The sequence below is a fragment of the Ictalurus punctatus genome, chromosome 12 (genome assembly GCF_001660625.3).
Source record: "Ictalurus punctatus breed USDA103 chromosome 12, Coco_2.0, whole genome shotgun sequence".
NCBI lineage: Eukaryota > Metazoa > Chordata > Actinopteri > Siluriformes > Ictaluridae > Ictalurus > Ictalurus punctatus.
The window spans coordinates 16,099,090-16,114,105 of record NC_030427.2 but is presented as its reverse complement, the minus strand read 5'-3'; the positions used below and the strand labels follow the sequence as shown (position 1 = coordinate 16,114,105).

The 15,016-nt window shown below is 35.9% G+C and overlaps 1 protein-coding gene across 3 annotated transcripts in view; it reads right to left on the bottom strand.

Annotated features, from left to right (window-relative positions):
- Positions 1 to 274: 274 nt before the first annotated feature.
- Positions 275 to 15,016, bottom strand: part of rab11fip4b (RAB11 family interacting protein 4 (class II) b) — a 31,051-nt gene continuing 16,309 nt past the window's right edge. For all 3 annotated transcript variants that reach the window (XM_017481548.3, XM_017481549.3, XM_017481547.3), the window contains exons 9-15: positions 13,836 to 13,917; positions 10,855 to 10,992; positions 8,563 to 8,721; positions 6,511 to 6,654; positions 3,006 to 6,222; positions 1,963 to 2,241; positions 275 to 1,102 (exon numbers count right to left, since the gene is read on the bottom strand). In XM_017481548.3, coding sequence (XP_017337037.1) covers positions 6,106 to 6,222; positions 6,511 to 6,654; positions 8,563 to 8,721; positions 10,855 to 10,992; positions 13,836 to 13,917 — 640 coding nt within the window. In that variant the 3' untranslated portion in view covers positions 275 to 1,102; positions 1,963 to 2,241; positions 3,006 to 6,105. The remainder of the gene's footprint in view (positions 1,103 to 1,962; positions 2,242 to 3,005; positions 6,223 to 6,510; positions 6,655 to 8,562; positions 8,722 to 10,854; positions 10,993 to 13,835; positions 13,918 to 15,016) is intronic.

Genomic DNA, 15,016 nt, shown 5'->3' with positions numbered 1-15,016 from the left:
CCCTTCATTAAGCTCAATTCTTTATTTTCGTTGCTTTGCTGCTCAGAGGCTCTTTAACATTAATATTAGGGCTATTTTGGGATTGATGTCTTAGCGACACCTGGAGTTCAGACCAGAACTTTTTAAAAATTATTATCCAGAACTTAACTTGTTGATGGACTCTTTAAATAGCTGGTAGTTTAACTCATACTACTTCTAAAGCTCTTACAATAAAACACAGTTCAGATTGTTAGAAAGTGGCAGAGGTGAGATTCAGAAGAAACAGCACATCCTCTACTTATCCACTACAGGAGTCATTTTATTCAAATTAGGCTAGGAATTCTAGTTTACATGGTTAGTTATGGATATCAACAAACAGTACAGTATTTACTGTAATAACTAGTAGGTGTGTATAATGGATCTACATGTTTAATGTATGAGGTTTTGTTCACTGACTTACACGCCAGACATTTCATCCAGCTCTGTGTGTGTGTACAGATATGATAAAAACTTGATCAAGCATCTCAATGACTTGATAAAGCATCTCAAAACAACTTTCCTTAAGTGAAAAAATTCACTTTAAATCATTTATTTTCTGTGCTTCAAGTAGTTCCCCCTAAAACCAAACAGCTTAACTTAAATATCTCTGAGCCAAGTGCACTGAATTCTACATGTAAAAGATATTTTTGACCAATACAGAGTATTTCTAAATCAGTAAATTCAGAAATGAACATCCAATGATTACTTTAAATAAAGAAAAACACACTAGAACTCAAATGAATAATTTTAATGCATTTCTAAAATAGTTAGAACCTAACAGTTATTAATTTATTAACCTAACAATAATTAATTTGGCTAAACTATAAGGACAAGCCATTTCTCCTCCCACCCAGGCTCAGCCCCTCCCTCTGGTCTCTTTTACCGCTGGAATCATGGGAAGGATCCGTTTACTCCTTGGCGTCGGCGAACTGGCCAGTCTCGATGCAGGAGATGCGGTGGATCCATTTGACGGGAGGGGTGTGATGTGTGGAGGGGTCGTAGTGCTGCTGGTGTGGTCTCGGAGCGTGGGGAACGGAGTACAGGCTCATCTCGCACAGCGCTACTTCCAGCTCTTCCTCAGCATCTACATGGGAAAAACAACAAGGAATTATAGGTCATGGGGTTCATACGACACCAAAAGACCATCTTGTAAACTTGCAATCAGCACACAGAATTATGGAACTCACTTCTGAAGGTGATGCTCCACTAATATTTTCCAAAACAAGAGAAAAGTTGTCATTACACAGACTTCCAAATGGGACAAACTTCATCTCAAGAGCACAAGACGTGGAGGTGCTAGATATTAAGCCATGAATTTCATAAAATGCTAACCTTAAGTGCTACATTAGCTTTGTACCTCCAGTGCAAAACTAAAGAAGCAAACATCAGGCACCAAATACGTCTCAGCTGATTGACTACATTTGCTGTATTTGGAAAAAAAATGTGAATGGTCAAACGGAAAACTGTCAAACGTCAAGACTGGAACAAACTGGATCAAATATTGATCAGAGGCTGGTCTCACCAACAGGTCCTAAAGTGGCCTGAAGTGCACATAAAATGGCTTGAAACTATAAGAGTTGCACAGATTAATTTTTACCAGTCGTCTTTTCAATAGTTATAGCAAAAAGAGTATGTACAAATACAGAGGAACTGCTAATTATAATAAGGTTTTCGCCTTGTTGTTATCTTAGTGTTGCTTGGTGATTTCTGAGGTAAGATTCTGTTGTTTTGTTCTCATGGCTTTCTAGAAGTTTCTTCTTAGCAATGTTGGCACCTCCGGGACACCTATGCAGATCCTTAATACTTACACAACCAGCAGCAAACTGAGTCCCTTCATTGGTACAGCCAAGGCCTGGAAATTTTTACTTCTTTTTGAAGAAAAAGCAAAGCAAGTTAAAAAGTGCAATAATGAACACACATCACATCTTCAGTGTGTAAGATTACCATAGGGTGTCTTATTGCTCATTTCTTTCCCCTTCTCCGTCCTGCGCGAGATCTCTTCGATCTCCTGCTCCCAGTCCTCTTCTTGAGGAACATGAGCGGTCTTTGTCTGAACTGGAACAAAATCCGCTTTATCAGTCTTCCTTTTCTGCTTAAACCGATTTCGGTTGCACCATATTCTCGCTTTGTCCTGAAGTCTTTCACCAGCTTTTGGTGTTGAGGTGAAAACATGTGATCGACACCTACACTTGGATAAGGTTTGGGGCATTTTATGCAATCAACCTGTAAAAACAAAAAAAGATCACGGATTTTAGAGAATTAGAAACTCAATTTATTCTTACTTAATATTTTGGAACAAACTGAGCTCTTTGGATCAACTAAAGCAGGTGGTTTATTGTTCTTTGGCCCTCCATAGAGTAAAAAGTAGCCTTTAATAGACTTTTATACAACTCGAGATTTGAGGGTTTTACAGTTCCTTCAGATGTATGCCAATCATTTTACAAACACGCTTTCTTTAAACAGTAAGTGACTAAGAAAAAAACTCCCTATGTAGCTACATAAATTCAGAAGAGTAAGTTAGCTAAAGCAAGTTTAGCTGACAAACTAAAGTTACGTCCAAAATGTCTCCAAAGCTAACAATTTAAACGTTTAATGAACAATAAAATGATGAGAAACAAACTAATTGTGCTCATATTTAAAACAACCCATTACATATCTTTGCAACACAATAGTCAAAACTCACCAAGGCCAATTCTAGAGCTTTCTGTTAAAATCGCTAGCATGTCACGCGCACTTATTTGAACCTTTGAAATTTTTAAATCAGAAAGTCCCCGTTTTTGTCCGTTATACTTTCAGCTTCAGGTGTTGACTCAGTTGTGTCAGGAATCGACTCACACACTATTTTTTTTAACCTGAACTAAAGTTACAGCTATCTAATGTCAGATTTTTGAATTGTCAAACTGAACATTAATGATCATTAAAGTTTAGCAATGTAATATGGAGGAGGATAGATCTAAAATCAGTTAACGTGGAAGTTAAAGCTTTACCTGATTCTCCAGTCAGCTTGTTTGAGTCTTTAGCTTTTGAATCCTTGAATACATGCGTCGTTATTTTTGGCATATTTCCAACGCATTCCCCCCTCCTCCTTTACATTTTGCTTTGTTCTCTACTTTCTCCAACATGACACCCTTCCAGACTTCCAGTTTCTCGATTTACAGCATCTGTGAAACGAATCACTTAAGAATCGACTCGCCGCGTTGGATTGAACTCTAGAAAGCCTAGAGTCACAGAATCGACTCTTTTTATGACGCCTTACCGGTCGTAGACACTTGCATTGTTTTTCTTTTTGTTTAAATTGATTTTTAACTCTTCATTGTGTATACACTAGTATTAACTACACAACTATTTGAATATACTTTCTCCATAAATAACTTTAGTTTTAAAAGGCGATTAACAGTCAATAAAACGAGTACATTTGACCGTTAAACCCAGCTCAATGTGTGAAATAATTTAGTTAACCTCATTACCTAATTAATTAGTTTCTTCATGTGATTGGCTCTAACATCACGTGATCTTTCTAAATAGGTCAGGTGGATTCTGTTTTCTTGAGATTACATTGATACATATTTTATAGTTGTGTTTCAAATACACTAGGTAATTTATTCTATTTTGATGATTTTTTTTTTTTTTTTAAATCCAGATTTAAATAAGAGCATATAAAACAACTAGGGACATTAATTACACTAAATAATATTAATGCTACTCAGCTAACATATATACATATAAATAAATCTAAGTGCCACAGGTATGCTAGTCTATGTCAGTTGTGCAATAGTTTCCTGAAAATGTAAAATTATATCACTTGATGGATCATTAAAAAAAAAATTAGTACAAAGAAACCACAGACTGAATTTATCTTTTATTGCCAACATTTCTAGCCAAAGTTATATTCTACTCATCTTCAACATGCTAACATTGAGTCGTTCAGCCATGTTCAGGACGGCACAGTATATCCCATTTGGATTTTTTATTTATTTATTTTTTTTTAACTGAAGACCAGAAAACATGTAACAATACTCCAGTTTACACTAATAAATTAACAAGGTGCTAATCTGAGGCATTTAAAATGTTCCTGTGTATGAAATATCTATAGAAAAGTGTAAAATCAACAGTCAGAATGACTGAAATTTGATTAGCAAAGGATTAAAGAGGGTAAAAGTGGACGTCATAAGCCATGGTAGCCTGGTCAACACATGACTCCTGCTTTAACCCCAGCTAGCATTCGGCTTCTGTCGCTAAAGTAGTGATACAAATATTGCTTTCAGAGCTAGAAGATATTTTGTGGAAAAAAAAGTGAAAGCTAAACTATACAACACAGGTGTAGAAAAAGTTGAAAGTAGTAACTTGAGTGGTATAGAAAATGAGTGGGCATTATAGTTACCTATACAGTATTTACAGGTTGCTTATAAATTGTGCTGAAATGTAACATGATTCAAAAAGGTGCAAGACAGAAACAATCAGCAGGTCTGTCAGTGGGGTTGCTTTATAAGAGGCACAAACACTTGAAAGAACTTGTAAAAAAAAAAAAATAATAAATTTAATAATAATAATAATAATAATAATAATAATAATAAATGATAATAATGTTTGTGTTCATAGTGCAAAGGTAAATTTGCTCAGTGTATGTGACAATTCTACCTTGCAAAAAAAAAAAAAAATAATAATAAAAAAAAATAGTGGGGAAACAAAAACAGGTGTGTAGCAGATCATCAAAACTGACCCAGCCACCAAAATCATTACAAACCAATTTTAGTGATGCACTAGTCCCGATACTGAGCCGTTACCTGCCATAGATATGTAAGTAACCTGTCCTGAATGTAATTAAATGTGAAACTTTGGCTAAAAATGAAATGTACACAAAGTTCCTTTCACCCTAAATCGGACTGGTGCTTCGTTATTCAATTTAGAACTAATTTACACAACAGATGAATTAGCATTAGAGTAAAAATAAAATGAGGGAATGCTGCAAATGAAAAAACACTTCTGACATAAAGACCCTGATTATGATGATGCAGATGTCTGCTCCAACAGCATTCTTTGCAACAGCTTAAAAACAGGAAGCACTTGTGATGATATGACGAGGAATCATAACACACGCACATTCATAAAGCAGAGTCATCATTCAGATGCTGCTCTTACCAGGTACTGGTAATCAGTTATGCCATATACCATGATAATGAGGGTGTGCAATATTATTAGTGAATCATTTCTAGGTAGACAGCATTTTTTTGGGGGGAAGCTGTTGTGCTCCTGATAAAGTCTGTATTATTCTGAAATCTTCTAAAAGCCCTTATTTTGGAGTAATATAATCCAAATGGAAGCCAATGAGAACAGGTAGAAATATTGTGATAATAGCAGGTGGAAATGTAATATCAGCTCATGCCTATGTAATGTCCTGATTACACTGAGTGAATGGAAATTCTGGGTCAAAAGGGACAGAGCACAAGTTCAATCTGATCAGCCAATCACAAATGTGATTTGGTCACATCAACAAAAACACTGCTTTGCTCGGAGTCAGCCTAATGATAGCTAGAGAACTATTGAGGTATTTGAGGTATTAGCAGGGTTACCAGTGTCGCACCTGTATCACAGCCACAATTAAGTCAGTTACTGGCAGATAGGATTTAAGTTAAGCTCTGCCCCTCAAACCGGCCACGGCAATATCAGGATGTGTTTTATTAAACAATTAATTTTTCATCTCACACTTCCGGTTCCCCTCTCGGACACTTTCTCAGACTCGTATTTCCCTCTGATCGACTTACTTAACACCAAAATCTATCCCAAATCATCAGCTCTGAGATGAGCACTTAGTACAAAAATAACATACAGAAAAAGACCATTACAGTTCTCAATTCTTACAGTTCTTAATTCTTCATCCTGCCATTCCAGTGACTATTCCCTCAATCCGTCGTATACAGTACCGATGATGAATAACTCCTGGAGGTCCTGAAATCTCACAAAGGGAACACGAAGAACACGCTTCACACCAGGAAGTTCAAATTCTTTCAAAAGAATGCAGTTCCTCCTCCAGGGCAGCAGGGGGCGATAAGCATACAGTTTTTAGTTGTAAATACCAAGAGCTTGTTTTCAGTACTTAATCTCCAAGATGGAAGGGTTGTGGTCGAGGATGGATAATATAATCTTGTCCATGTACTGCCTGAGACGGATGTTGATCTCCTCCTGCTCCTTCAGGGCATCCATTAACTGTGGAAAGACAGATGAGACGATTAACATTTAGCGAACCATGCTACACCGGATCTTCCGTTAAATATTAGCAAACATCTCGGCTGAATGTATTTGAGGGTCTGTTCAAAGAAATGTAACAAATTTTTGCAGTGCGACAAGATGAGGTCATCAAAGAAAAACAAATAAAAGGAACTAAAGGGAGAACCAGAACATACTCTCCCTACATCGTTACTTTTTTATATTCCTTATCCACCCCAAAATGTCTACACTGGCTGTAGGAATGTGTAGGAGCTGTGGAAGTGATACCTGGTCACGTGAGGCATTCTCGATTTCTGCAGCCAGGGACTGAGCTTTCGTTTGTGTGGCAATCAGGTTCTTGGCTTCATGGAGGCTCAGACTGATGATCTGACCATTGAGCTCTTCGTTTTGTTCACGGAGTCTCTGGTTCTCCTGCAGGGGGCAAAATACAATATACAACCTCAAACCTACTGCTGATTTGAGATCATTTCTCATAACACCCTTCTCTCTCAGCACTGATTCATAATTTACTTCTGCTCCAAGATCAGCACTTGTACATCTTATTCTTAAACAGCAGCGTTAGTTCTGACTGGAGATCAGTTGTAATCTCTTGTTCTTAATGACAGCTTTATTTGTGACTTCTAATCTGAGATCAGTATGGATAAGTCTTATTATTATTACTGTTAATATAGACAGCTTTGTCTTATCTGAGATCAAACCTTATGACTTATTCCTAAAAAAACAGCTTTATTTCTGATCTGATTATCTTATCTGCTATCTTATTATTCCTAATATCAGCATTATTTCTAATTTAACATCAACTGTAATGTCTTATTATTCTTAAAGACAGCTTAAATTCTATTCCAGCATCTTTGATCTCTTGGTTTTTCCTCAGGACAGCTTTGTTTGTGACTTCTTAGTCGTTGAGATGCTTCAACCTACTGTCACTACACTCTGTAAATGCATTCTATAAATACACATAAGATAATATTATATAACATTAACCTAAAAAAAGTGACTATTAGCTATACTATTATCCATTATCTAATAAATCAGCATTGAATATTATTTTGCCTTATAATATTGCTTTACAAAAAAAAATAAAAAATTATAGTCTAGAAAATATGGGATTTAATCATCCAAAATTATCCAATGACTCAATCGGAGACTACTACAAACACGCAATATAAAATATACATACACTGTATGGCCAAAAGTATGTGCACCCCTGACCATCACACCCATATGTGCTTGTTGAACATCCCATTTGAGATTTTTCTCCACCTTTGCTGTTATAATAAGCGCCACTCTTCTGGGAAGGCTTTCACTAGATTTTAGAATGATTTTAGAGATATTCAGTGGATATGGGGATCCAGTTCCACTGAAGGGAAACTAATGCTAGAGCATACAAAAGACATTCTATACAATTGTGTGCTTCAAACTTTGTGGTAACAGATTTAGGATGAACCACGTGTGTGAGATGTTCAGGTGTCCACATACTTTTGGCCGCAGAGTGTATAAACAAACCGATGTTGGTCTAAATAAAAGCAAATCTACAGATGAGCTAAAAAGGTCATGACGTCATGAATTCATGAAATTAGCTGATGGAATGAGGAGTCAATGTGAAGTGTACATTAATCTGGTCACTACTGATCAACGCTGTGCTGTAAACTGAGAATGCAGCACTCGTTTGACAGCTACACAACAGATATGAACTTTATTAGAAGTTTTAGAAGCAGGAAAGTTGGGTGTGGTTATCTGCGGGTCATGAGTGATTTACTCAGAGAGCTTTACCACGTAGAGCTGTGCGCTAGCACACGCTCGCTGCTGGAGGTTAGGGGGAACGTCCTGCAAAACACAGCACCACACAACACCAAGCAACACGCGCACATACACACAATTCTTCTTCAGGGTGGAAACGAGAACTTGTTCAGGTATATCAGGTTCTGTATCATGTATAGACATGTTTGTTTCTAACATTTATTCTATATTATCCAAACTCAGTTCCAACATTTATCTGTCGGTCAGTCTCTATCATGCTCCTTCACTCTGTCTCTCTCTGGCTGTCGAGAGAGAGAGAGCGAGAGAGACACAGACACAGACAGACAACAAATGAGAGTGTGTCCAGTGAGATGTGATCAGAGCAGTTCAGAGCAGCAGATCAGAGATTTTATTCTCTCTCTCACACACACACAATCTATCACAGTGCATTCAGGGTAAATTCTGCTCCTGCAGTGTACACCAACATACTGTACACTAGATTGCTTATCTAATAGGAACAATCCATTAAAAAGCTGAAACAGAGAAAGGAAGTGAAGTGTCGTATCGAGTTCTTCTCACCTGTTTGAGCCTCTTCATTTCCTGTTCCAGTTCGCTCTCTCTAGTCCGTGTGGTGAATTCTGATAGGCTGATGGACGACCTTCGGATCCGCCCCACGCGTTCCACCTCCAGCTTGTAGAGCTGCAAGTGCTCGAGCTCTCTCCGTAGTTCCTCAATCAGCTACAAACACAGATCACCGATTTGCAGATCTGATTTCTTTTTCAATATTTTTTGTTTTAATTATTTTTCAGGTTTGAAATTCGGTTTAGTTTTAGTTAGCATTTAATAGTATACATTTCTATATTTTAGTTAAATAGTTAAAAAGGCAACACAGATAAATGTAAAAAAAAATAAAAAAAAATTGACAAATATTTCATTGAAAAGGAGGCAAAATAAAATATTATATTAATTATATTATATTACATTATATATATATATTTATATTATATTATATTATATTATATTATATTATATTATATATAAAAACGCAGTTTGTTAGCAAACTTAAATATCATGATCTACATACTGTATAGGGATGTCATGAGAACCGATACTTCGGTACCAACATTCTTAAAACCGAGGTTGCAATTCTTCCGGACCTGAAGGGTGCAGCAAATACGCTTAAGTGTTTTAGTCGGTCCACAAGTGGTGAAGAAGAAGAATGCCTACAAGCACATGGGAAAAACTACAGAAGATTAGCGAAGATTAGCTTAGTTTAACAAGTTTAGCTGCGCCCCGACTCGTTGAGAGGAAAAGAGAGGAAAGCTAGTATCGGTTTCCGGTGTGCAACCGATGCTATCGTTCATTTCAAACAAAGCGAGGAAACACCTGGAATTTGGCGAAGCACCTGAAAGACTGTCCTATAGTATGTTTGTTTGAGGCAGCTGGCATTGAAGCCGTGAAGCCAGCTAACGTTATGCTCCATGTAATGTTAGCGATAGCCAGTTATTTGTTTACGATGGTAACACATTGCAATGTTATAAACTACCTCCTAATGGGCCACCATACATCGCCATTCAGCCCCTGTCCTGTCAGCTAAATGTAGCCTGATGTCACTAATAATTATTCAAATGTTCATGATTTTAATAAATCTTTTTGGCCTGCCACTATATCAGTGAATTTAAATTAATGCTTGCATTCAGAGTATAAGGGGTATGTGCGCGTGTTTAGGAGTGCACCTTAGCACTTGTTATTAACACTTAGCACGGTTTAATTAGTCATTGTCAGACAGTGTTCGATAACTAAAATATCCCTCTCTCTCGCTCTCTCTTTTTGCCAGTATTAGCCAGATGTAGCCTAATGTCACTAATAATTATTCAACTGTTCATGCATTTAATAAATCTTTTTGGTCTGCCACCATATCAGTGAATTTAAACTAATACTTGCATTCGGAGTATAGGGTGTGTGTGTGCGCTTAGGAATGCACCTCCACTCATTGTCAGACAGTGTTTGATAACTAAAATTAATTTAATTAATTAAACTTTAATTTTTTTAAATTTTATTTATTTTTATACCACACCGTGGTATCGACTTTGGTATCATGTACTTTTGGTGGTATCGGTACCGACTACTACAGTTTTGGTATCGTGACATCCCTAATACTGTATGCTTCATATCATAATCTACAGTATGCCATGTTTCATTGAAATGTCTTATGATACAAATGATACATGATATAAAGTATTATGAAAAAAAATTGTGTCATATTTCCCAGCCCCAACGTAAATAACAACGCATATTATTTAAATTCAATTTTTTGGGCCAAATAATCCAAAAGAAACCAAAGCAAAGATATAAAACCCCCCTCACCCCGATTTCTTCAATTCAGTTTTAATTAACAAAATGCGGTTAGCATTTATTAGTTTAGATTTCTATATTTTAATTTTCATTTATATGTAATGACATAAAATGTATAAAAGATAGCGATATAAATAATAGAAAGGATAGTAAGACTGCTTCTACTGTACATCGTTGCTGTTGATTGCAGAGTAATAATTTCAGTTAAAATATAATCATTTTAGTTTGACATCTACATTCCTATACTGTATCTGCTTGCTTTTAGTCTTCACTCTAGCAAAGACTGATAGACAAATACAAAAAGATGAACACCTTTGACTGAGAAATTTTGAATTCTGCCTAATAATTCAGATCTTCCTTTTCCACAGCGCTAAACCGGTGGCTATAATCGTCCAACGCTTATTATGCACATTAGCCTCACAGCTAATGAACACTTTAGACACTAAAAACTTGTCTGCTAATTGTGTAGATTTTATTTTCAGTCCGTCTCATCGTTAATTAGTCCCGTCATCTCACCTCCTGCATGGCCTCTCTCTCTCTCTGATAGTCGTTCCGGTTCTGTCTCAGTTTGTCCATCATCTTCTTGTACAAATCCATTTCATCTTTCAGACGGAGACTCGTGTCTTCCAGCTTATCCGTCATCCGCTGCTTCTCCTGGACAAGTAAACAAATCGCATGCAAATTTTAGCAAGCACATGCACACGTCATGTGAGAGACGAACAGGAAAATTATCCTGTGGTAAGCAAGTTGTAGTACAATTACACACATCTCACCGAGTGGCTGAATATGGCCATATATGACAAAGAAATCACAGTTCACAGTCAACTTTACGCTTCCATGATGTAACAAAAGTTAACCAAGTTAAAAGTTAGTCGGGTTATAATGTTAAGATACATTATAATGTTTTAGTAACAGTTACAAACAAATTGAACGCAGCTGATAAAATGTTTTGTAAAGTTCTGAATCTTTTATAAAAACATTTTGTAAAGTTTTTTTTAGATTTAAATCTTTAATAAAAACATTTGGTAAAGTTTTGAATCTTGACTTTTTTTTTATTTTTTTTTTTTACAGTGCTGAATTTCGTAAAAACATGTTTTGTATCTTTAAAAAGTTCTGTAGATTTAAATCTAACAAAAATGTCTGTAAATCTGCACATATGTTTTTACAGTTTTGAATCTTTCATAAAAACATGTTCTGTAAAGTTGAGGTTTTTACTAAAGTAGATTTTTTTTTGACACAATTGCTTTTATTTTTCCTCCTACTCAAATGTTAAGTATTTTTGCAGACATTAAAAGTACCAACTCATCTCACCCACCCAGAAATTATATAACATTTTTAATAAAAATTGCCAAAAATAGACAGATTTTCCCACGTATGTCCACCCCATTCTGAAGTCTACATGAACTTTCTGAAGAATCGACTCGTATGTAAAAAGTATCATTTGGAAATTCCTGCTGTTATCTCAAACTTGAACATACATTTATTAGCCACTTTAGGCATTTTAACGAATTACTTTATCTACCGTATATTCTCTTTTTTTTTTAATTAAATAGAAGAGTATCAACTTAGCAAGTGTAGTCTGTAGTGCAGCTCGCTAGCTGTAGATTAAACTGGGATTAAACAAAACTTTCATGAATGATAGAATACTACTCTTCATCTTTTAGAAGTCAGACTGTTAGCATGTCAAATTATAAATGGTGAAAGGAACTGAACATGTGGGCCCTTTTTTATTTGGTTCCATCATCTAGTGTGAACTGGAATATATAATATATATTTTTGTTTGTTTTTTTTACATACGAGATTAGTCATATGTACCTTTGACAGTGGGAACTTTTTTGTTAGTATTTTTTCCACAGATACGGTTATACTGACATGTCAGCTTGGTCGATTAGCATACTGAAAATGTATAGCTGTTCATTTGCTAATCCACAGTGAACACACAAACCATATGTGAAAATTATCTAGCGATTGATGCTAAGTGTAAAGACAGTTTAATTACAGCCATACAAAACCATTTCTTATTAATCTACCAACAAATCTGAGGTAATTCTTGATGTTCCAGATGGTTCTGTTACATTTCCACTCTCTCTGTCTCTTCACATTGTTTGGAAAAGACCCAATTAGCTATGTGCTTGCTAGCTAAATCCTTTTAGCTAGAACGTTGTCCCCCCCCCCCCCCTTTAATAAATTTAACCACACAGCTGAGGTACATATTGAATTTCATGATGTAAGGTATATTTTGAAGCTCCTCTGTCCATGTAAAACATCTACATGCTATGTGCTAGCTAGCAAAACCCTTCCCTCAGTCATTAGTTAGCGTAGCCTCAGTATCCATGTTTCAAAGTTGCCCAGCAACACAACTTTTCTCACAACTTTAAATGTATTATTTTATTATCTAGGTTTATCACTCTAGTAGTTGGCAAATGAGCATTTGAGACTTTAATTATACTTGTTAAATAGGTAGTTAGCAAATTAGCTGAATAGGATGCTAGCTTGTGAGTAAAGGGAGCAGACATTATCTATATTCTACATGTGTATGTACTTTTTAAAAAAAAAGCATTTAAATGTGCCTTTATTTAACTGATTTTAAGCCAATTTAACAAACATTTCGGATTATATTTACAGAATATATAATATTCAAATTTATGTTTTTAAATGAGACACGTATAGACATTATTTGTTTTAACGTTGAGGGTTGTACAACTCTGTGCAAAGCACAAAGGGAAGAAAACATTCAAATAATATTGTTCTTATCATATTGAAGCGCAAGAAAGGTGTCAATTAACACTTAAACTCAGATTCAGCATTTCAAAGTTGTGTTTGTTCAGTGCTGTGTAAAAACCCTTCAAGCTGCAGATTTTCTTAGAGATATGTTCGGAGAAAATCTTTTCGGGACATTTAGCATGCTACTCTAAACACAAGCCGAATGCATAGGTTTTAAAACCGCGAACTAGCATTTAGTATGCGAGATCATATTAACAGTACCTCACCAACACAATATATACGAGCTGTGATAAAACGACTGCTCCACACACAGTTTTGCATGTACTCTGTATATACTGTGTACTCGAGCACAACACTGCTATTGTCTCTATTGTCGCTAGGCAACAGTGAAACTTGGCCATAGACTATAATCAATTTGCTATACCTAGCAAAGTCTTTTTGTCTCAAGTCTTTTATACAGGCAGTGTAAAAACCCAGTGAGAGTGGAAAGAGACCGAACCATGCAGAACAGATACCTCAAATAAGTTGGTACATTAATGTTAAAACAAACCCAAAACAAACAAACAAATCCCTGTATGGCTAAAATCATGCTAAAATTATTTTAGTAACCAAGTCTCATATATCATACTGAGAAACATTGACACTGTGTCACAGCATTGTGAGAAACTTCAAGAGCGGTTCACACCGAATCTTCTTGTTAACATGACGACACACCCACACTTAAAGTATTCATACAAACACACGCACACACACCCATACACGCGAACACACACCTCGTCAAGCTTCTCCGTCTGTGTTTTCAGCCTGCTCACGCTGACCAGCATCTCCATGTTCTCCACCTCCAACTGCTGCATCCTGACACCAATACAACACAGAGTTAAAAACAACACACATGATTTCATAAAGAACTGGGCTTAAATGTAAAGTGTAACCTGTCCAGTATGAATGTCTCTCACATTAAAGTGGCAGTGTGCAACATTTAGTGCCCTCTACTGCCGGTGATGTGAATTACAATAAAAAGTAACAAGCTTAACCATACCCCACCCTCTCTGTTTAACCTACACGTCTGGTCTTTTAACGCACCCCTGAAATCAAAAATCAGTGTTTTAGAGCTTTTTGTCCCCGCTCCTTACTGCTATGGACACCAATATAATACGATATAAAAAATAGCAATAAATTATTTTAAAGATATTCTAGCTTAAAGATAAACTATTATCTAGTTTGTCACTCCTGGGAAATGTACTGAAAGTTTTTGATGAGTTATCCTTTTCCAGTCTTGCATTTGTCAAATTAAATGCTCTCTAAAATGTTTATGCCACAACCCCAGGAGTGTGTCTTGCCATACAACAGCAGCTTGTTAGCTGTGTGGTTTGCCTGTGTTTGTGGTTTCAGACTGTTCCCTTTTCCAACTGAGAAATAAAATGGGTGGAGGATATTCATGTGGAAGAGGGCAAAGTTTGTGAGAGTTGGTGGTCATGTGACTTCACTGTTCATATTTAGCCAGCATATTTAATTGGGGGTGTGGCATATCTCAAATTCTACTGCCTGGTTCAACAACACATTCAAACTTCCTATTTCAAAAAGGGAAAAATCGACAACATGCGTAAATGAGTCACTGCTGTCAAGACAGGGCACCTTACAGATAACATGAAAAAAGAATTATTTGACATTAAGGGAATTTTTTTATTTTATATATATATATATATATATATATATATATATATATATATATATATATATATATATATATATATTTCATGTTATGTTTGAAAATGGCCAGCTCTGCTTTAGTTGAGGGTCAAGCCAGAAATAAAAAAAAAAAAGAAAAGTTTTTTATTTTGTGTGGTAATATTGTGAATGTTTGTTTTGTAAGATACATTTGTAATTACATGATTAATACAGGTATATGAACAGTTTTAAACATAACATACCGCCCCTTTAAACATGATATTCA